This window comes from Chrysochloris asiatica, unplaced genomic scaffold (genome assembly GCF_000296735.1).
Source record: "Chrysochloris asiatica unplaced genomic scaffold, ChrAsi1.0 scaffold00013, whole genome shotgun sequence".
Lineage (NCBI taxonomy): Eukaryota > Metazoa > Chordata > Mammalia > Afrosoricida > Chrysochloridae > Chrysochloris > Chrysochloris asiatica.
Window position 1 is genome coordinate 14,222,317 of NW_006408531.1, and position 24,068 is coordinate 14,246,384.

Sequence of the window (24,068 nt, forward strand, 5' to 3'; positions counted from 1 at the left end):
AAACAAAACAAAGTGAAATACCACTATACACTATGAGACAGCAGTTAAAAACCCTGAAACCGCTTACAGCAAGGCAGTGGAGAATGGGAACCTGCTGGTAGGAGTGTATGTTGGTACTGCCCTGTGAAGAGCCATTTGACAATATTAAACATATCAAATGAGTGTTTTACCCAATCCCTCCATTGCTGTTGAGTCAAATCTGACTCATGGTAACCCCATAGGATAAAGGAGAACTGCCCATAGGGTTTCTGTCCAAGGACGTAATCTTTACAGAAGCAGACTGCCAACAGACCTTATGCTGATGTCAAGTTTTATTCTCCTTTCCTCTTGTAAAGAGGTCAGACGCTGCCCCACACAGTTTTTACAGATGCATAGGAATTGTAGGACCTCTGGTGTGATGCTATAAGATAAGCACTGGAATGCAAACCACAAGACCAGCAGTTCAAACCCACCAGCTGCTCCTTGGAAACCCTATACAGAGTCACTATGAGTCGAAACTGACTCTACGGCACTTAACAACAACAAAAAGAAGACGGAATTATAATCAAGAATGTTTCCCTTAAGTTCATTTGAAATACCCCTCTCTCAAAGCAAATAGTATGAACAAGTATCTCGGAATGTGAGCACTTAAAGACATATTTTGTTGTTGTCGTCATTAAGTGTTGTTGAGTCGTTCCCAACTCATAGCCACCCTATTTTGGGTTTTCAAGGCTTTAAATCTTTGCAGGAGCAAAAAGCCTCATCTTTTGCCCACAGAACAGCAGATGGGCTTGAACCATGGACCTTGTGGTTCACAGTGCAGTGATTATAGTATTATAGTCGGTCATTATGTGCTGTGGAGTCAGTTCTGACTCATAGCAATGCTGTACAGGGTTTCTAAGGCTGTAAATCTTTACAGGACCTGAAAGCCTCATCTTTCTCCTTCAGAACCACTGGTAGTTTTGAACTGCTGACCTTGAGGTTGCTGCTCCTCGGCTCCTCGGAAACCCTGTAAGAGGTCGCTATGAGTCAGAATCAACTCGATGGCACTTAATAATATCAATATGAAACATCTCAAAAACAATGTTGAGGGGGAAAAAATAACAAGCATGTGTACAGTATGTCATTTATACAAAATGTAATCCTATATAAGACAATGATTTCTGCACATCTGTGTTGCATAAGAATTGAAGTATACGTGGGAATCAAAACCAACACATTCAGAATAGTTGTCTCTTAGGGAGATGAGAGTAGAATAGAATTGGAAAGAAAAGAATTAGAAAGGCTGAAGGAGTCTTCAATTATATTAACATTTTATTTCTAAAGCTAGGTCATAGTGTTGGGTGTTTCTTCATTTTTATATGCCTGAAATATTTCAGTTTGCATTTTTTAAAAAGATCTCTGTATTCTATGTTATTATATATTGTGTCCACCAGGATAAGTTGCATATATTTTGGACTTTTTGAATCCCCAATTATTTTTAGCTTCTTTTTCCTAATGTCCTACTTGTGGTTAGAAAACCTAAGATGCATTTCATCTTTCATTCTACACTCAGAGAGACTTTATTCCCTGTTTCTTTCTAGATTGACTTGCACATCAGTGTGTGATGACTCAGCTTGTGTTTAAATGTAGTGATTATGTTAGATTCTTACTTGCTCAAGAAATTGAGTTCCATTTTTCTCTTTCATCACTACTTGAAAAGACACATCACAGATAAGGTTTTCTTTAATTGACTGTTATATGTGGCAGTCTATCTGTATGCTTGCTTCTTCATTGTCTCACTGAGTACAGTACATGTATATGTGACAATTGAAACCCTTATTCTGCTTTGGACACATGTATTTTTTCTAGATTAGGATCTGACTGGCATGGAATCTTAGGTGAACAAACCAGCATTTGTAACACAATACGAGATTAGCACTTCTGAAACTATAAGCAATTTTTAGCATTTAAAGTGAGAGAGGAATAAATCTCTAAGCCTATCAGTAAATGAATTGAACTTCTCTGCTGATTTTTAGCAAAAATATTTTTTCTGTCCTGTTCTTGTTGACATTAACTCAATTAATTACTCATGTTCTCTAAGAGCGACATAAGTGAGAATGCCTTGCCGGGATTTTTATTAGTAGGGACTAGGTTTAAATGTTCATATTCCTTCACATTAAAAAAAATTCAAACTGGAAAAACTGCCATGACACTTTTTTTTTTTTGATGTCATGACATTTTAAATAACTTTTGAAATGAAAATACTGATAGTGCGATGATTGGACGAGAGCTAGAGTGGAAGTCGGGAGGACTGAGTGTGAGTCTTTACCTGATCATGGACCATTGAGTACGGAACTGAACTCCCCAGTTCTTTACCTACCAAGTGAACATAAGACTCATGCTCGTTCTCTTCAGACTTCTGAGGGTCAAATGATAAAATCTATTTAAATACCTTTTAAAAAATAGAAATGATATATACATGCAACATGTCATTCTTTAACTGTAATCCATTCCTGGCAAGTTGATTCCATCTCATGGCGACCTCCTGTGCTATAGAGTAGGGTTTTCAAGGCTGTAACCTCTTGGATTCCAATGGCCAGGTCTTTCTTCTGAGGTACCTCTGGATGGGTTCAAACCACCAATCTTCTGGTTAGTAGTTGAGTGCTTAGTCATTTGTGCCACCAGAGACTTCTATTTAACTTTAAGGTCTGTACATGAAGTAGGACTCCTTTACTTTCAAGGACATTGAAGTCTTAAAGGAGAATTAGCAAATACATACTATGAGAATCATTTTGTCAAATTTGACAACATGTGAAGCATCTTATGTGATTTACTATGTACATTGTGAACTGATACTTTTTTAAAAAAAATAGCTCATTATGTAATTTATTCTAAAATTGAAAACTAGGTATTTTCTTTTTTAAAAAGGCAAGGTTTTTTGGTTTTGTTTCCTGGACTCTGAGCACTGAACTTCAAACAACAGGGTCCACAGTGTGAGCCTGCCAACCAAACCACATGAGAAAGATGAGAATTACTGCTCCCACAAAGATTTAAAGCCTAGAAGCCGTATATAGGGTTGCTATGAGTCAGAACCAACTGGATGGCACTTAACAACAAAAATCTTGCATTTAATTTAAAATGAGATTAAGGAGAATTACAATTCTAATCTGTCCTGGATATGGTGTTGACATGCAGCATCCTTTTCTAACCCATTTCTGGTAACAAATACAAAGAGGTTTTAAACAGTTATGAAAACTTCCCTTACCTCTAATTCCATTTTTCCATGAAGTTTTGGAAGCCCCCTAGTATGGTAAAAGTCAGGATTTGGTGCAGGAAATAGTCATTGTTGTAAGTACTTCAAGCCCTGACAGCAGTAGTGATTCAGTGGTAGATCTCACGCCTTGTATGTGGGAGACCCAGGATCAGGTCTCAGCCAATGGGCCCTTGGTACAGCCACCCCTCCCCTGTCTCTGCTGGTGGAGGCTCACATATTGCTCTGAGGCTCAACAGATTTCCATGGAGCTTGCAGACTTACACAGATTTGGAAGAAATGTCTCGCAATCTACCTACGGATCACAATTGGTCTCACCTTACTGTTTCGATGAGTTTGGGGCATGCTCAACAAGGGAACTAGCAATAGCAGCATAGCAGTTTCATATCTGTCCTCTTGTACTGTGGCAGCTTAGGTGTTGGTATGATTTTGGAGGCTATGCCACCAGTATTTTAAACAGCAGCAGAGTCATCCAAGGTGGACAGATTTTAGCAGAGCTTCCAGACTAAGACAGATTAGGAAGCAGAGACAGACTACTTCCAAATCTTTAGTCACTGGAAACCTTATGACTAGCAGTAGAACACTGTCAGCACCAGGTTATTGAATATTGAAACATGATAAAGAGCACCAGAATGTTGTCAGATACAGTGCTGGGGTCCTGGAGTGGTGCTGTGGGATAATGCAATGGACTGCAAGGTCAGTGGATCATACTCACCAACTGCTCTTTGGAAATCCAATACAGGGTTGCTGTGGTTCTGAACCAACTCAACAGCACTTAACAACAATAGTGCTGGGAAATGAGCCCCTCAGATTGGAAGGCACTAAAAATACTGGGGAAGAACTGCCTCCTCTGGAGAGTTGACCGTGATGAAATGAATAGAGTAAAGCTTTTGAGACCTTCTTTTGCTGATGGGATACAACTCAAAATGAGGAGAAAAACCTGTACATATCCTTTAATAATCAGAACATGAAATGTATGAAGTTTGAATCTAGGAAAACTGAAAGTTGTCCAAAATGAAATGGAACACATAAACATCAATATCCTAGGAATTAGTGCGCTGAAATGGACTGGTATCGGCAATTTTGAAACTGACAACCACATGGTTTTCTATGTTAAGAATGACAAATTAAAGAGGAATGGCATTGCATTCAGCATCAAAAAGAACATTTCAAGGTCTACCTTGATGTATCATGCTATCTGTGATAGGATAATATCCATATGGCTACAACAAAGATCAGTTAATACCACTATTATTCAAATTTACACGCTAAACACTAAAGTCAGTAATTATGAAATGAAAGAATTCTACCAACTTCTTCAGGCTGAACTTGATCAAACACACAATGAAAATGGATTGATAATTATTGGCAATTGGAATGCAACAGTTGGAGACCAAGAGGAAGGATCAGTAGATGAAAACTATGACCTTACTGATAGAAATGATGTCAGAGGTCACATGATAGAATTTTGCAAGACCCCAGTGAGTTGTTCTTTGCAAAACCCATTTTTGAACAACATATAACAGGACTATACACATGGACCTCACCAAATGGAATACAGAGAAATCAAATTGACTACATCTGTGGAAAGAGCTGTTTATCATCAGCGAAAACAATACCATGGGCAGGCTATGGAACAGACTATCTACTCATGAAACTGAAGAAAATTGAAACAAGTGCAAAAGAGCCAAAATAATGACATCAAACATGTCCTACTTGACTTGAGAGATCATCGCAACAAGAGATTTGATGCATTAGACACCAATGACTGAAGACTAAAAGAGTTGTGGAGTACATCAAGACCATCATACAGGAAGAAAACAAAAGGTCATTAAGAGGACAAGAAAGAAAGAAAAGACAAAAATGGATATAAGAAGAGACTCTGAAACCTGTTCTCCAGTGTAGACATGCTGAAGAAAATGGAAGAAAAGAGGAAGTAACAAAGCTGAACAGAAAATTTCAAAGAGCAGCTCTAGAAGACAAAGTCAAATATTATAATCATCTGTGCAAAGGCATGGAGTTACAAAACGAAAAGGGAGAACACACCCAGCATTTCTCAAGCTTAAAGAAATGAAGAAAAATGTCAGGCCTTGACTTGCTATATTGAAGGATTCTATCCACCACTCATCTATCAGTTTGTCATACTGTGGTGGCTTGTGAGTTGTGATTCTGAAAGCTATGCCACCGGCATTGTAAATACCAGCAGTGTCACCCATGGTGGACAGGTTTCAGATGAGCTTTCATATGAAGACAGACTAGGAAGAAGGAGTGACAGACTACTTCTGAATATTTAGTCACTGAAAACCTTATGAATAGCAGAGAAATACTGTCAGATATAGTGGCAGAAAATGAGCCCCTCAGTTGACAGGGATGACGTGAATGGAGTAAAGCCCGTGGGAGAAAAGCCCGTGGGAACTTAATTTGCTGATGGGGCACATCTCAAAATGAAGAGAAACAGCTGTAAACATTAATGGAAACTCAGAACATGGAATGTACGAAGTATGAATCTGGGAAAATTGTAAGTTGTCAAAAATGAAATGGAACACATAAACATCGATATCTGAGGCATTAATGAGCTGAAATGGACTGGTATTGGCCATTTTGAATCTGATGACCACATGGTTTACTATGCCAGAAATAACAAATTGAAGAGGAATGGTGTTTCATTCATTGTCAAAAAGAACATATCCAGATCAGTCATGAGGTAAAACGCTGTCTGTGATTAGATAATATCCATGCACCTACAGGGAAGCCCAGTTAATGCCACTATTATTCAAATTTATGCACCAACCACTAAAGCCAGTGAGGATGAAATATAAGAATTCTACCAACTTCTTTAACCTGAAATTGATCAAACATGCAATCAAGATGTATTGATCATTACTGGTGATTGGAATGCAAAGGTTGGGAGCAAAGAGGAAGGATCAATAGTTGGAAAATATGGACTTGGTGATAGAAATGATGCTGGAGAACGCATGATAGAATTCATTGCAAATACCTTCTTTAGACAGCATAAGAGACAACTATACACATGGACCTTACCAGATGCAATACATAGAAATCAAATTGACTACATCTGCAGAAAGAGAAGATGGAAAATCGCCATATCATCAGTGGAACAGACCATCAATTGCTCATATGCAAATTCAAACTGAAGCTGAAGAAAATGAAAACAAGTCCACAAGAGCCAAAGTATGACCTTGAATATATCCTACTTGAATTTAGGGATCATTTGAAGAACAGATTTGATACATTAAACACTAAAGACTGGAGACCAGAAGAGTTGTGGAATGACATCAAGAACATCATACATGAAGAAAGCAAAAAGTCATTAAGAAGACAGGAAAGAAGGAAAAGGTCAAAATGGATGTCAGAAGAGACACTGAAACTTGTTCTCCAGTGTAGAGATGCTAAAGCAAGTAGAAGAAATGAGGAGGTACAAGAGCTGAACAGAAAATTTCAAAGATCAGTTCGAGAAGATAAAGCCAAATATTACAACAAAATGTGCAAAGATCTGGAGTCAGAAAACCAAAATGAAGAACACGCTCAGCATTTTTCAGCTGGGGAATGGAAGAAAAACTTCAAGCCTCGACTTTCGTAATTGAAAGATGCACTGGGTAAATTATTGAATGATGCAGAAAGGATCAAGAAAAGATGGAAGGAATACACAGAGTCACTGTACCAAAAGGAAACGGTTAATGTTCAACTGTTTCAAGAGGTAGCATGTGATCAAGAGCCAATGATACTGAAGGAGGAAGTCCAAGGTGCATTGAAGGAATTGGCAAAGAATAAGGCACCAGGAACTGATGGAATAAAAACTGAAATCTTTCAAGAAAGTGAGGTGGCACAGGAGGCACTCACTCATCTCTGCCCAGAAATTTGGAAGACAGCTGTCTGGCCGACTGATTGGAAGAGATCCATATTTGTGCCCATTCCAAAGAGAGGTGACCCAACGAAATGTAGAAATTATTGGACAATCTCTTTGATATCCCATGAGAATAAAGTGTTACTAAAGGTAATACAGAAATGGCTGCAAGCATACACTGACAGAGAACTTGTAGAGGTTCAAGCCGGATTCAGAAGAGACCGTAGAACAAGGGTTATCATTGTTGATGTTCAATGGATCTTGGCTGAAAGCTTTATTGACTGCGCAAAGGCTTTCGATTGCATGGATCATTACAAGCTATGGACAACATTGCCAAGTATGAGTATTCTGGAATGCTTAATTGTGCTCATGAGGAATCTGTACCTAGACCAACAAGCAGTTGTTCGAACACAACATGGGAACACTGAATGGTTTAAGATTAAAAAAGGTGTACGACAAAGTTGTATTCTTTCACCATACTTATTCAACCTGTATGCTGAGCAAATATTCCCAGAAGCTGTGTTCTTTGAAGAAAAATGTGGCATGAGGATTGGAGGAAGACTCATTAACAACCTGCAATATGCAGATGATACAACCTTGCTTGCTGAAAGTGAAGAGGACTTAAAACATTTACTGATGAAGATCAAAGATCACAGCCTTTGGTATGGAGCATCTCAATGTCAAGAAAACAAAAATCCTCACCACTGGACCAATAAACAACATTCTTATCAATGGAGAAAAGATTGAAGTTGTCAAGGACTTCCGTCTTCTTGGATCAACTATCAACACTCACAGAAGCAGCAGTCAAGAAATCAAACAACCTATTACATTAGGCGAATCTGCTGCACAAGACCTTTTTATAGTGTTGAAGAGCAAAGATGTCAGCTTGAAAACGAAGGTGCGCCTTATCCAAGTCATGGTATTTTCAATAACCTCATATGCATGCGAAAGCTGGACAGTAAATAAGGAAGACTATAGAAGAATTGATGCTTTGAGTTATGGTGTTGGAGGAGATTATTGAAAGTGCCATGGGCTACCAAAAGAAAAAACAGATCCATGCTGGAAGAAATGCCGCCAGAGTGCTCTTGGAGGCCAAGATGGCCAAACCTCATCTCTCATACTTTGGACATATGTCAGGAGGGGACCATTCGCTGGAGAAGTATATCATGTTTGGTAGGGTGGAGCGTCAGAGAAAAAGAGGAAGACCCCCAATGAGATGGATTGGTCAAGTGGCAGCATCGATGGACTCAAGCGTGGCAACAATAGTGAGGTCAGCCCAGGTTTGGGCAGTGTTTTGTTCCGCTGTGCATAGGGTCGCTATGAGTCAGTACTAACTCGATGGCACCTAACAACAAGAACAACATCCTGGTGTGGCATTGTGGGTTAATGTGTCAGACTGTAAAGTCGTTTGCACTGCAAGGTTGGCGGTTCAAGCTCACCAGCTGCTCCTTGGAAACCCTATACAAGGTTACTGTTGCTCGGAACTGACTCAACAGCACTTAACAACAACAACAACAACATGGGCAAAATATTGAGTGATGAAACAGTATCAAAAGAAGATAGAAGGAATACACTGAGTCTTTATGCCAAAAAAAATTAATGGTCTATGTTCAACCATTTCAAGAGGTAGCATAAGAACAAGAGTCAATGCTACTGAAGGAAGAATTCCAAGGTGCACTGAAGGCACTGGCAAAGAACAAAGGCTCCAGGAATTGATTGAATACAAATTCAAAAATTTCAGTAAACTGATGCAGCATGGTTTATTGCACTCATCTACACGAATAAATTTGGAAAACAGCTACCTGGCCAACTGACTGGAAGAGAGCCATATTCCAAAGTGAGGTGACCCAATGAAATGTGGAAATCTTGGGGCAATATTTGGACAAGTAAAATTTTTCAAAAGATAATTAAAAATGGCTGCAGCAGTACATTGACAGGGAGCTACCAGAGGTTCAGACCAGATTCAGATGGGGACATGGAATGAGGGCGTATATCATTGCTGGCGGAGTCCTGGTGTGGCGCTGTGGGCTAATGCATCAGTCTGCAAAGTCCTTTGAACTGCAAGGTCAGTGGTTCAAGCTCACCAGCTGCTCCATGGAAACCCTATACAGGATCGCTATGGGTCGGAATCAACTCTACAGCACTTCACAACAACAACAACATCATTGCTGGCATCAGATGGATTGTGGTTGAAAGCAGGGGATACCAGAAAGATGTTTACCTGTGCTTTATTGACTATACAAAGGCTTCCAATTGTGTGGATCATCACAAGCTATGGACAACATTCTGGATAATGAGTAGTCAAGAACACTTACTTGTGCTCATGAGGAACTTGTACATAGTTCAAGAGGCAGTAGTTCGAACAGAACAAGGGGACCCTAAATGGTTTTAAATTAGGAAATGTGTGCACAAGGGTTATATTATTTCACCATACTTATTCAATCTGTATGATGAGCACATAATCTGAGAAGCTGGATTATCTGAGAAGAACATGACGTAAGGATTGAAGGAAGAAGACACATTAACAATCTGCAATATGCAGATGATACAACCTTGTTTTTGGAAAGAGATAAAGACTTAAAATACTTACTCATGAAGATTAAAGACTACAGCCTTTGGTATGGGTTGTTTCTCAATATAAAGAAAAAAAATCCTCACCACTAGACCAATAAATAACATCTAGATAAATGGAATAAAGATGAAGTTGTCAAAGACTTTATTTTGCTTGGATCAACCATCAACACTCATGAAAGCAGCAGTCAAGAAATCAAACAACATATTGCATTAGACAAATCTGCTGCACAAGACTTCTTTAAAGTGTTCAAGAACAAAGATGTCAGTTTGAGGACTAAGGTGCACCTGACCCAAGTCATGGTATTTTAAGAGCCTCATATGCATGTGAAAGTTGGACAATGAATAGCGAAGACCTTAGAATAATTGATACATTTGAGATATAGTATTGGAGGAGAATATTAAAAGTACTGTGAACTCCAGAAGAACATAGAAGTTTGTGTTGGAAGAAGTACAGCCAGACTGCTCCTTGGAAGCCAGAACGGCCAGATTTCGTCTCTCATATTTCTCACATATTATCAGGAGGGAACCTTCTCTGAAGAACGACATCATACTTAGTAAAGTGGAGGATTAGCGAATCAGAGGAAGACCCCCAATGAGCTGGATTGGAACAGTGACAGCAGTACTGGGTTCAAGTGTGGCAATGATTGTGGGATTAACACAGGGTATGGCAGTGTTTTGTTCTGTTGTGCATAAGGTCACTATTTGTGGGTGCCTAGCTGACTCGATGGCACCTAACAACAACAACTCAATGGTACCTAACTACAACAAGTTTTATGGTACCTAGGCCCATGATCTTGCATCTAGAAGTACAGAGAGACCTATTCCCCATTATAGCTTATTGTGTTGTTGTTAGATGCTGTCGAGTTGGTTCCAACTCATCGTGGTATTATTGACAACAGAATGGTCTCATACCGACAGATGGTCCCATACCATCATCATCATAATTGTTGTTATGTAGCAACCCATTGTTACCGCCACTGTGTCAGTCCATCTCATTGGGCAATCTTACTCTTGATGATATCCTTCTTGATACCATATCCAAAAACGTGAGGCAAAGTCTCACCATCCTTGCTTCTAAAGAACATTCTGAGTGTACTTCTTCCAAGAGAGATTATTGTTCTTCTGACAGTCCATGGTATTTTCAATATTTTTCCTCAATACTGTATTTCAAATGCATCACTTCTTTTAATGTCTTCCTTTTTCACTTCCAACTTTTATATGAATATTCAGAAGATTTAAAATACTGTGGCACCGTCAGGTGCACTGTAGTCCTCAAATTGACATCTTTGCTCTTGGACACTTTAATAAGGTTTTGTGCAGCAGATTTTGACTAATGCAGTACGTTGTTTGATTTCTTAATTGCTGCTTCAAGGATCCTAGCAAAAGCTTATGTTGTAACTTATCAGTATCCAATTGGATATGAAATTTGTTTCTGTGGTATTCACACATAACCACTTGAAGCAAATGGTTATACTTTTTTGTTTTTTAATAGTTTAAAAATTCAAGGGATTTTTCAGCAATTTTTTAAAGCACAATATTTTGGATTAACAGTGTAGTAAATTTGTTTTACAATGAATGTTCTCTAAAAGGTTCATATCTCTCCAAATAGCAGGTACTGTGCAGAAACATGCAAAACAGTGTGGCAGTGCAGAAAGTAATGACAAATGAGATATAACTCATGAAGTGTCTGGCTCCAGAGCTACTCAGATCCAGACTCCAAGTCCATGAGTGTGTTACTTTTTCTCTTTGAACTTGGTTTTAGATCCTGCCATACACCAGGAATTATAGACCCTGGAGATTCAGACATAATACATAGGAAGTTCTTACTTTATCACCACACTATGTTTCAATTTCTCAATGTCAAGAAAACAAAAATCCTCACCACTGGACCAATAAACAACATTCTTATCAATGGAAAAAAGATTGAAATTGTCAAGGACTTCATTCTTCTTGGATCAACTATCACCACTCGAGGAAGCAGCAGTCAAGAAATCAGACGACGTATTGCATTGGGCAAATCTGCTGCACAGGAACTTTTTAAAATATTGAAGAGCAGAGATGTCAACTTGAGGACTAAGGTGCGCCTGACCCAGGCCATGGTGTTTTCAATAGCCTCATATGGGTGCGAAAGCTGGACAGTGAATAAGGAAGATCGTAGAAGAATTGATGCCTTTGAGTTGTGGTGTTGGAGGAGAATACTGAAAGTGCCATGGACTGCCAAAAGAACCAATAGATCTGTTTTGGAAGAAGTGCAGCCATAGTGCTCCTTGGAGGCCCAGCCATAGTGCTCCTTGGAGGCCAAGATGGCTAAGCTTCGTCTCTCATACTTTGGACATATTTTCCGGAGGAAACAGTCGCTGGAGAAGGATGTCATGCTGGGTAAGGTGGAGGGTCAGAGAAAAAGAGGAAGACCCCTAATGAGATGGATAGGCCAGGTGGCATCATTGATGGACTCAAGTGTGGCAGTGGTAGTGAGGTTGGCCCAGGATCGGACATTGTTTCGTTCTGCTGTGCATGGGGTCGCTATGAGTCGGTTCTGACTCGATGGCACCTGACAACAACAACAATGTTTCAATTTGCTTCCATTTTCCTTATTTTAGTCTTTTCGCTGCAGACTTGTCTTGGTTCTTCATGTAGTATAAACAATGGCAATCTTCTGGCTTTAAATCATGATAAGATTTCTTTCAATTCCAATTTCCACTTGCTTCCTGAGATTTGAAGAGAACTCCCCAGTTCTTCCTGGACTTTTGTTGTCTTCGTTGTACTTCTCAAAAGAGCAGTCGCGTCCATGTTGTAAATTTTATAGTATCTACCAGTTTACAACAACAACCAGTTTCTGTTAAGTTAGTAAGGACATTAAGGTAATTTTTGTTATAAATAACTCAAACTCACATTTAATTCTTACTATGATTGGTGAATATATTCCAAATCCGAAGTCATACTTCTCTCTCTCTCTCTCTTTTTTTTTTTTTTGTCCTTACACCGCTGCTTGCTTTTCTTAAAGTTGTACCTTCTTTATCAAGGTAAATGACTCAGATTAATTCCGTTTTGACTTTAATTGTACATGAAATGAAAATTTCTATTTTGGGAAGTTTCATAATTCTTTAAGTTTGAATTTTTACTGGATTCTTCTCAGAGCTTTAGATAGTACCTACTTTAGTCAGTGGTACAAAGTACACATTCAGTAAATGTTAGGAAAAAAAAAAATCCTTTGAAACTAGGATCCTGTAAAGTAATCCAGCAAGCCTTTGCTGCATCTACTACGAAAATGGAGACCATTTTCAGCAGCCAAATGGTCACATTCCAGAACATGTCAACATCACTGTGAAGGGAATGCCATTATTGTGGAGGGACTTCAACCTCATCAATGTAGAACATGGTGTCCTTGAAAAAAAAAAAAGAAGAAGAGATGGAGTATTCGAAAGGAGCTGACTGCAGTTTGTACTGCACAGACGAGATCAAGGCGCTGTGCAGAACGAGATCAAAGTTGCTGCACTGGATTTCCACTCTGGGTCTAAAGTCCCCAGTTGCTCCATTGCTCCACTTCATCGTCTCTGCCTCCATCTTAGTCATCACTGCTTCTCTGGGTAGGGTCCCCCTCTCCGCTCTTCTCCCTTGATGGTCCCAGTGACCTCCGCTCCTAGACTAAAAAGTTAATCACTCCCCTTCTTGCTACAAAACGTCTACCTTTACATTTTCAACCCTCACAATCAGTCCTGGTAACAATTATTCACTATTGTATCACAAGAGACTTATCTGCATTTCATTTCATCAGTCCCGCCTAGACAGATTGGATACTACTCAGTGGAGATTCTACCTTCCTTCATGCCCTCTGGGTCTAGGTTCCCTCTTGAAAGCTTGTAAGCCAGTCACTTCTTGCCTTTGTAGCCCACCCATTTTGGGTAGCCAAAGTCCAGGTTGCCCATCCCTGTCTACTCTGTGTATGGAGGGGGTGGGAATGATCCTTGTTGTAAAGATTTGTTCCCTCTTTTGAGCTACTGGATCCATAGGTGTAGGTCAAGTTCATCAAATTGTATCAGATTACTCTTTTTTTCCTCTTCTGTCTTCTTCTACTTGAGCTCTCATCATCCAGTCACTGAAGCCAGGTCAAGTGGGTATTATCTGCAAGTGTGGGTGTTCTTGTGCATATGCCCTCTCCTCTTATCAGCTGAGTGCTTCACTTTCCACACTAGTCCTCTGTGGCTATGTCACTGACTCTGGGCCCAAGAGCCCCCAGGTCTTGCCACATTGCTGGCCAACCAGGTCTCCTCCCAGGTTCATAGGAGTCTATTGAACGTTGTAGGGCTATCAGTGATATTTTTGATGTAATAAAATTCATCTATTAAAAAAAGTAACAATTTGTGAACCAGAAATATTGGCCCTGCCTCTTTTAACAGCACTTCCTCTGAACATTCCCTCAAGTCTCTTGCTTACTTATGACCAACTGTTGATTCATAAACCCAAGCACTCTGTAATCTCCCTGGTTCAACATTGTCATCATCATATACACTTTTTGTTATTACTTCATGGAACCATTTTTTCTCGAGAGAGCTGATTATCTTGTTTGTTTGGTTTACTTCAGAAATGACCTTTCATCTGAGCTATAAACATTCTATCTCAAATTGGAGAAAGAAAGACATACTATGAGGAAGGGACAATAAGAAATACATGTAAACACAGCATTTATGAAGATTTTCTCTGAAAATGTTGAACTGACAAACGCTGTATGATATATTTAGCAGGAGTTGATATCCCAGCTGTAGAATCCCTGAAGCCACAAGACTGAAGGATCCAGTCTTTATGTAAGCTAGTAATATTATGCCTGCTAAGGGACGATTTGTGGACTGTATAAATTATTTCCTTGCTTTCCTTCCTAATTCTTCCCTCTTTAGTCTCTTATTATCATTTTGTCAAAAGGGGAATGGAAAATGTCACCACATCACTCTTTTCTTGGTTTATAGACACTAGTACACCTTAAGGAGTAAGAGGGATTACCTCTGCACACAGAAATGTATGTCTAAAAGCCTCCTGACACCCACCCCTATTAAGCAAGGCTTGCTGAATCCTATTTCTTGATATATATGGAAGTTGGTCTTTGTAGCACTTGAGACCAGCATGCTAGGTGGGACCTTTTAGAATGCACACTTGAAATTACTATGGAAATTTATGGGTAAAATGTAATTTACTGTACAAAAGTTTGTTATATTGTACCAAAGTTTATTTACAAGACAGTTTTGTTTTTGTTTTTTCAAAAAGAAATACCTACAGTTGAATAATAGGGTCCAATTAAGCATTGCAGAAAGAAACAGCTGGTGACAAAAAAGATACTAATTATAATTAATGACATCACATTTTAATGAGAAGTTTGTGTTAAGAAGTTGTGTTAAATGCTCTATGTATAAAATGTCACATCCCAGCCCCATTGAAAGACATGTTGTCTTACTTATCTAGTGCTTCTATAATAGAGACAACGCATTGCGTGACTTTAACAAACAGAAGTGCATTCTCTCACAGTTTGTTGTTGAGTGCCGTCGAGTTGGTTCCGATCCATAGTGATCCTGAACAGGGTTTCTGAGGCTGTACATTTTTATGGGAGCATAAAGCCTCATCTTTCTCTCGTGGAGCAGCTGGTAGTTTCGAACTGCTGACTTTGCGGTTCTCAGCCCGATTCGTAACCACTATGCTACCAGAGCTCCTTTCTCACAGTTTAGGAGGCTGCAGGTCCTAATCAGGATGCCAACGCTAGGAGAAGCCTTTCTCTCTCTGTGTCCTGGGTCTTGGGGAAGGTCCTTCCTTGTCTCCCTTCAACATCTGTGGGCTAGGTATTCTTGGAAATCTACATATATCTCGGCACCGATTAGGACTTGCTGACACTAGCTGGTTTACAGAGTAGGGACCCTGTATCAAAAGGATACTCCACTTCCTGTTCATGGTTCTTGGTGGTCATAGATCCCTCTCAATGCTGGATTCTTTCTCCTTTCATCTCTTATGAAAGGTGATGCAGGCCACACCCTAGGGAAACTCCCCTTAGATCTGATCAGAGCTGTGAGCTGATTCTACCCAAAGCCCTTTACAAATGAGTGACCATCAGATCACATCATTACATAGCTGCCACATTCCATTGTCACATAGCTGCCAAACAGCCAAGCTGACACATAGATTAGGGGGACACACCATTCAATCCATGACTTATGTTTTATATGACTCAGCAGTTAAACCCTTAGCTGCTAACCAAAAGGCTGGGGGGTTGAATCCACCCAGCAGCCCTGTGGGAGAAAGATCTGGCCATCTGCTTCCTTAAAGGCTACAGCCAGCAAACCCTGTGGCAATTCAGCGCTGTCACATGGGCTTGCTGTGAGTAGAAACTGAGTCCTCTTGTGGCGCTGCGGGTTAATGCACTGGAGTACAAGGTTGATTTGAACCACAGGGTCAGCGGTTCAAGCTCACCAGCTGCTCCTCAGAAACCCTGTTACAGGGTTGCTGTGAGTCAGAACTGATTCGACTGTACTTAGCAATAACAACCAATAACAACAACAGTCTGCTTATCGTAGAGTCTTCCCACCAAGATATATTTATTTTAATGTGAAACAAATTAATAGAGGAGAAGAGACTCTGGAATTTCTTTTCCAACTACTTTCAGCTTTGGTACAATTTAACCTGATTTTTTGGTACAGGACATTCTGATTGATAGTTGCTTCTGTTTAAGGGGAGGATCTGTTTTTACCTCTGACCCTGAACAACACAGGTGCAAAAATGACTCTAGGCTTTGTGTGTGTGTGTGTGTGTGTGTGTGTGTTTGGTATAGTCAAGGCATGGTTTTTTTGTATGTTTCTGGTATAGTCAAGGGATGTATTGACCAAAAACTTGGGTAATGCTGCACTGGAATTTATGCTGATTTTATCTTTTCATTTATAGTACATTATCTGAGAAGTTTCCCTGTTGTTATGTGAAATTATGTATATAGCTACAAATACAGCAGTTCCTCCCTTTTCTTCCTTCAGGGAGTTTGTTGTTTTTGTTAGTTGCCATCTAGATACACCTTGTAGTGACCCTAGTGTAACAGAACGAAACTGCTCTCAAGTCCAAACACCATCTCAGTCAGTTCCATGGCTGAGCCATTGTCAGTCCATCTGGTTGAGGGTCTTCCTTTTTTCCCCACTAACCTTCTCAGTAACTTTGGTACAAATTAAATACTTCTTTGATCCTCTCTTCTAAACAAGTGACCTGTCTTCTTTAGTCCCCAGTGATCATGTTTGTTGTCATTATTAGGTGCCAGAGTTGGTTCTGATAGTGGCCCAATGTACTACAGACTGAAATACTACCTAGTCCTGTGCCATCTTTATTGTCATTCTTATGTTAGAACCCATTGTTTCAGCTACTGTGTGATAAGTTTTGTTGTTATTTTTAGGTGCCATCAAGTTGTTTCCAATTCATAGTGACCCTATGCACAACAGAACAAAACACTGCCAGTCCTAACCCATCCTCATGAACGTTGTTAAACTTCAATCCTTTGCTGCTTCCACTGTGCCAAACCATGTCATGGGAATCGTCTTCTTTTTCGCTGATTCTTCATGTGATAATGTGTACTGTACCTTCAGTGGTCCTGGTATACCTTTGTAGGATAAGCACTGGACTGCTAACAATAAGGTTGGCAGTTCAAACCCATCATATCCTTGGATACCCTATACAGGGTGGTTACGAATCAGAACTGACTCAACAGCACACAACAACAACAGATAGGCCATTGCTTTCCCTAGTTCTTCACCCTCAAACCTCACCTCCTGGCTTTACCATTAGAAGCTGTTTCTGTCTCCCATGGCTCATCTTGAGTTCCACTCTCTCTGCTGATCTCCTAGATGCCCTTAATCTACTGTTGTTGTTAAGTGCCATCGAGTCAGTTCCCATTAATAGTGTCCCTGCGTAGGGTTTCCAAGGAGCAGCTAGTGGGTTTGAACCACCAACCTTTCAGTTAGCAGGCCAGTGCTTATCTCACAATGCCACACCAGAACTCCCATCTAGACTAACATTTTGTTTTTCTGAGAACCATAGCCCCTGCTGTTGGTGTCGCTGTTCTTTTGACTTTCACTATCAAGCAGGTGCATCTTGTTTGTTGGTGCTGCTTTGTAAGTAGGTATATGTCTTTTGTCAACAAGATTGATGGTTTTAATGGGCATTGTTTAGTATTTTACATGGCTGTCAAAATTACTGAGCACAGTTCTTTCCTCTATAAAGTTTTGCCTACTTCTCTGTTTTCATTAAACATTCAAAATTCATACATCACTGCTCTAAGCCAAAGCCCTCACTGGTTTCCCTTTGCTGGCTCTGCTAATTATGTCCAGTCCCAGTCCCAGGCTGGAACTTGCCTCACTACTTTCTTACCTTACCAAATCTGACTCTCTTCTTAGCCAGAAGGACCCACCCTTAAGACTCCACAAATGCCTTCTGCTTCCTGTTTCCATGACAACATACATGCCATCTCTTCTGAGATGCTGACCTGTTTTTTCCTTTCTAAATCATGATTTTCCAACCTCAGTGAGGCTTTTATACTTCTAGTGTTTCTAGATTGTCTCCTGTAGGCTACTTTTCATTGTAACCTCTAGGAATGGAAGTAATGACAGGTACCTCTTAGAGAGAGCCTTTTATGTGCCTGAGTTCCCGGGTGGTGTAAACAGCTTACTTGACTGCTAATCCGAAGGTTAGAGGTTCCAGTTCCTGAAGAGGTGCCTAGTGATCTGCTTCTGAGAAGTCAGTTGTGGAAAGTCCTGTGGAGCACAGTTCTAGTCTGACACACATGGAGTTCCCGTGAGTTGGGGTTGACTCAAAGGCACCTGGTCTTTTTGTTCCTATGTGCCAGACACTGCATGGCTACGTTCTTTTCATAGTCTCATTTATTGCCCCCAATCTATAACTACTCTGTAAATTATACTCATAACTATTTGTGGCCAGATGCTCTTAAGATCTATGTGTGGATTTACCCACTCTGATAAATGGCCACCACCTTTCATTTCCAGCCATATAGAATACAGCAGACTGATTATTCCTCTCCCAGAGTGTGAGAGTGGCAAAGCTTAGAGAAAGAAAACTAGTTTAAATCTTTCCCCAAAGGTATCATTGCTGATCGGGTAATTCTGCAGCATAAATATTTGGCAGAAATGAAATTTAGATTATTTAGATTTGGGATGCTTATGCTCTTTTCCTTAAATCACAGACCATATTTGTGTATTTTCTTGTCAGATTATAAACTTCTCAGATGCAGGAATGCTCTAAAATTTCTAATTGCTAATTAAACTGTTAAGAAGCCCTGGTGGTATCATGTGTTAACTAATAAAATTGCTAATAAAAATTTCCCACATAGAATAATTAGATAAATGTTATTTAATTGACTTTTTTAAATTGACTTTTTCTTTACTTTTGTTTTTTCTCTTTCTATTTTTCAGGAACTCATTTGCCAAAAGAATACTGTGAGTATTTTACTTAACACCTTTCAGAAACTTTTTTTGTCTATCTTTTACATCAACTAGTGTCTGGTATTTTTCATCTTTGCAAATTATTAATTTGTCTTTATTATTCCTGTTTAGTTTTATGACATATTAATATATCTATCTATCTATCTATCTATCTATCTATCTATCTATCATCTATCTATATATTTGTTGTTGGTGGTAAGCATCATGGAGTTGGTTCCAACTCATAGTGACCCTGCACAGGGTTTCTGAGGCTGCAAATCTTTACGGAAGCAGAAAGCCTCATCTTTCTCGCACGGAACAGCTGGTGGTTTTGAACTGCCAACCTTGAGGTTAGCAGAGCGCTCTCTCTCTCTATATATATATATAGATATATATCTATATATCTATATATATCTATATATCTATATATATATATGGTTGTTTTATCTAGATACTCAATTTTAGTGACATTTATAATAATGGAAACCCTATACAGGGTCGCTATGGGTCAGACCCGACTCGATCACATAACAACAACAACGTAATAATGGAAGTTAACACTATTCCTTGTTTTATATATATTTATATATATTGTTGTTAAGTGCCGTCAAGTTGATTTCAACCCATAGCGACCCTGTGGAGGATTTCCAAGGAGCAACTGGTAAGCCTGAACTATTGACCTTGTGGTTCAAACCAACTTTGCAGTCCAGCGCATTAACTCAAACCACCACACCAGGACTCCATATGGACTCCGTATGTGGTGGTAGTGGTGGTGATGGTATTGGTTCCGACTCATAGCAATCCTGTATACGGTTTCTGAGGCTATAAGTATTTGTTGTTGTTGTTGTTGTTAAGTGCCGTCGAGTCGGTTCCGACCCATAGCGACCCTGTACAGGGTTTCCGAGGGAGCCTTGTCTTTCTCCTGAGGAATGGCTAGTAGTTTCAAACTGATGACCTTGAGGTTAGCAGCCCGACTTGTAACCACTATGCTACCAGAGCTCCATATATATATATATATGGTGTGGGTTATGTGCCATGGATATATATCTATAAATGTTGTTGTTGTTAAGTGTCATCGATTTGGTTCTGACCCATAGTGACCCTGTATAGGATTGCGAAGGAGCAGCTGGTGAGCTTGAACCTACGACCTTGCAGTTCTTTGGGGGAAATCCACATACTATCTACAGTTTTGTGGAATAAAAAGTGACAGGAAAGCAGTTTCCACACACACGTATGTGTGCATATGTATAGAAAGAGAGGGAGAGAGAGATTTACAATATTACATAATCTTGCTGACCTTTGATATCTACAGAATTTGTTTCCCTCATACAGAATTTAAACAGAGGGTAAAATGCAAGAAATAAAAATATATTTTTTAAATACTGCATGAAGAAAAAGATAGTAGTATACAGTGAAACAGTCTCATTAAACCAATGGCTTTACTTTTCATTTTATAAAGTCAGTCAGTATTTTAAAACCTTAAAGCATGTTTATCTCCAACAGTGTGAAAGTAATATACTACATCAAGATCTGCACATGATTGATTTTAAGACAATGAGACTGAAAACACAATGGCTAGTTTAACCTTGGGTCCAAAGTGAAGATTTCACCAGGAGAGAGACTCATTGTAGCCTAAGTAATGTTGCCATTATAAACACATATCCTTCACATCTCAACAGGAAATGAGCAACAGTTACTCCATGCTGCAGTTCAGGATAACAGATTTTATTAGCAAATATTGGTTAAACATGGCCTCTTTGTCAGGCTTTGGGCTCCGTGCCAGTGGAGACATCCAGTTCCGCTTGATTTGGATGTTTATAATTGTTCCATGAGTTAGCAAGTGAGCCACATTCTAGTTGGGGGAGAAGGTCAGTAGACAAATGAGCAAATAAGAAAGCTACAGGGTGATGTGCTACAGCATGTATGCCCATTCTACTGGTGGTCACAGAAACATTTAGATGGGATGTTCCTGGGAAGTTTAAATGCTTTTAACACACTTGGCTGCTAACTGAAAGGTTGGAGATTCACATCCACCAAGAAATGCCTTCGAAGAAAGACCTGGCAATCTACTTCTGAAAAATCAGCCTTTGAAAATCCTCTGGTGCACAGTCCTACTCTGACACACACTCAAGGTCACGGTGAGTCTGAACTGACTCTACTGCTAATAGTCTTGGTAGCATTTACCTGAGACCTGAATTAACAGGAAGGAGACCGTCATGCCCAGGGGTAGTTTTGACATGTGGGGAAATAGATTGCTACAAGGACCAAATATTACACATTGTGAACATAGTAGCCATTTAGTTGAGAAAACTGCCAATGTCCTTACAAAAAGTTTGAATATTTGAGCATTTATTTAAATATGATGGATTGCTGAGAATAGTTCTCCCAGAAACTCAGTTTGTGTTCCATTTCCAAACCAAATTCAGTTTTTAAAACTTTTATGTGGTTTTTAGAAATTGAAAAACAGATTCAGCATTGTTATTATTATTAAACCCATAGTTCAAAATCCAGGCTTCGCTGTATATTATTATTATTATATACAGCGAAGCCTGGATTTTGAACTATGGGTTTCTATAACAAAACATGGGCCAGAGAGATTATTTTATGAGCACAATTTTATTGCTTTGAAATTTAAGGAAAAGTGGTCTTTTTATTTCAGTAATCACATTGAAATATTTTAGAATCAGCACCTTATTAATAAAAGACAGTTGCAGCACCTGGTGAGTATCTGCTGTTGATCACCTGGCAGTTGGTTTTCATTGGTTTGGCGTTTTACTTTGGTTATTTCAAACTCTGATTTCAGTTGTTGCTGTTGTTATGTGCTGTGGAGTCGGTTCCAACCCATAGCACTGTGCAAACAGAAAGCTTGCATCAATAATATTTCTAAGTTATATGTTGGCCAACTTGGGAGATGAATGTTTCCATATTATTAATTGTCTTCAGTTTGAAAAAGTGCTTTTTTCAGCAGTCAGTGCTTTTCTAAAAAAAACACACCACCCTTTCTACTCACTGTGTGCTGGGCTCTCTTTTTTAGCTTAGACCTAGTTAGGTCCATGTTTTCCCTGTAGCTTATCGCCCTTCCTTTCTTATCTTCCGTAATAATTTTAGTTCTTGGGTGGTGCAAATGATTAATGTGCTTGGCTGCTAAACAAAAATTTGGAGGTTCAAGTCTACCCAGAGGCTCCTCAGTAGAAAGGCCTGGCGATTGAGCTACTGTTAAAATTATCCACCATTGAAAACGCTGTGTACTATTCTGACACACATGATATTTACATGAGTCAGAATTGACGTAACAGCAACTGATAATGACTGGAAGCAGGGGAAAAATTCTGTTGAATTTAGGAGCATATGAAAGAGACTCCTAAAAGTGCGGTGAGGTGAGGAATTTAGGAAAGCTTGGGTATTTTCCACAAGGACTCTGAGACCTTATACCAGGGGTTTGAAGAAGATCGTTTCCGGAATCTGTTGTTTCTCTATTTTCTGGCATGGCTCTTTTTTCGCTTTACCCAGACATCTGCTAGTCATTCTCTCCCAGAATTAGATTTACACAGATGCATAATTCCCCAGTGCCCAGTATTCCAATAATAATGTGTTATATTTCATGTATTATAAAGTGGAAATTCACATGGTGTTAAGACTTCTGAGGATACATAACTTTATCCAGCAGCGGAAGAGTAATACTCTAACACTTTGAATAGCACTTCTCTGGTTATTGGCTTTTCATCTATTCTAATTTTGTGACTTAGAAGCTTCAAACAATTTTCATTTATAACTTTGAGTTATATAATTTTGAGTTATAGTGCTTACCTAAAACAGGAACATTTGATTCTTTTATAACCCACTCATCATTTAAGACCTAGAAACTGTGGAAAGCAATGTTTCTGCTTAGACAGACTTGGATAAAAGGATTTAAATTGGGGAGATATGCTATAAGATCTTGATAACATTTTGAAGCAGAACATATTCATTTTCTCTCTTTCTGACTTCCAGGTATTGTTTTATGCAAGAGTACTTGATGAAGGTCCACCACTCATCTGTCAGTTTGTTGTACTGTGGTGGCTTGTGAGTTGTTGTGATTCTGAAAGCTATGCCACAGGTATTTTAAATACTAGCAGGGTCACTCATAGTGGACAAGTTTCAGATGAGCTTCCAGACAAAGACAGACTAGGAAGAAAGAGTGATGAACTATTTCCGAATATTTAGTCACTGAAAACCTTATGAATAGCAGAGAACACCTGTCAGATATAGTGCCGGAAAATGAGCCCCTCAGGTTGGAAGGCACTCAAAATGCGACTCGGGAAGAGCTGCCTCCTCCTCAAAGTAGAGTTGTCTGTGATGACACGAATGGAGGAAAGCTCGTGGGAGAAGAGCCCGTGGGACCTTCATTTACTGATGGGGCACAACTCAAAATGAAGAGAAACAGCTGTAAACATCCATTGAAAATCAGAACATGGAATGTACGAAGTATGAATATGAGAAAATTGGAAGTTGTCAAAAATGAAATGGAACACATAAACATCGATATCTTTGGCATTAGTGAGCTGAAATAGACAGGTATTGGCCATTTTTATTTTGACAACCACATGATTTACTATGCCGGGAATGACAAATTGAAGAGGAATACTACTGTTGCATTCATCGTCAAAAAGAACATATCCAGATCAGTCATGGGGTACAACGCTGTCCGTGAAAGGATAGTATCCATGCACCTAGAGGGAAGCCTAGTTAATACCACTATTATTCAAATTTACACCCCAACCACTAAAGCCAGTGAGGATGAAATAGAAGAATACTACCAATTTCTTCAATCTGAAATCGATCAAACATGCAATCAAGATGTATTGCTCATTATTGGTGATTGGAATGCAAAGGTTGGGAGCAAAGAGGAAGGATCAGTAGTTGGAAAATATGGCCTTGGTGATAGAAATGATTCTGGAGAACGCATGATAGA

The 24,068-nt window shown here is 39.4% G+C and overlaps 1 protein-coding gene across 1 annotated transcript in view; it reads left to right on the forward strand.

Annotated features, from left to right (window-relative positions):
* MAP3K5 (mitogen-activated protein kinase kinase kinase 5) overlaps positions 1-24,068 on the forward strand; it is a 311,649-nt gene that overhangs the window by 102,784 nt on the left and 184,797 nt on the right. Inside the window, exon 4 of the mRNA XM_006834631.1 lies at positions 19,109-19,132. Coding sequence (XP_006834694.1) covers positions 19,109-19,132 — 24 coding nt within the window. The remainder of the gene's footprint in view (positions 1-19,108; positions 19,133-24,068) is intronic.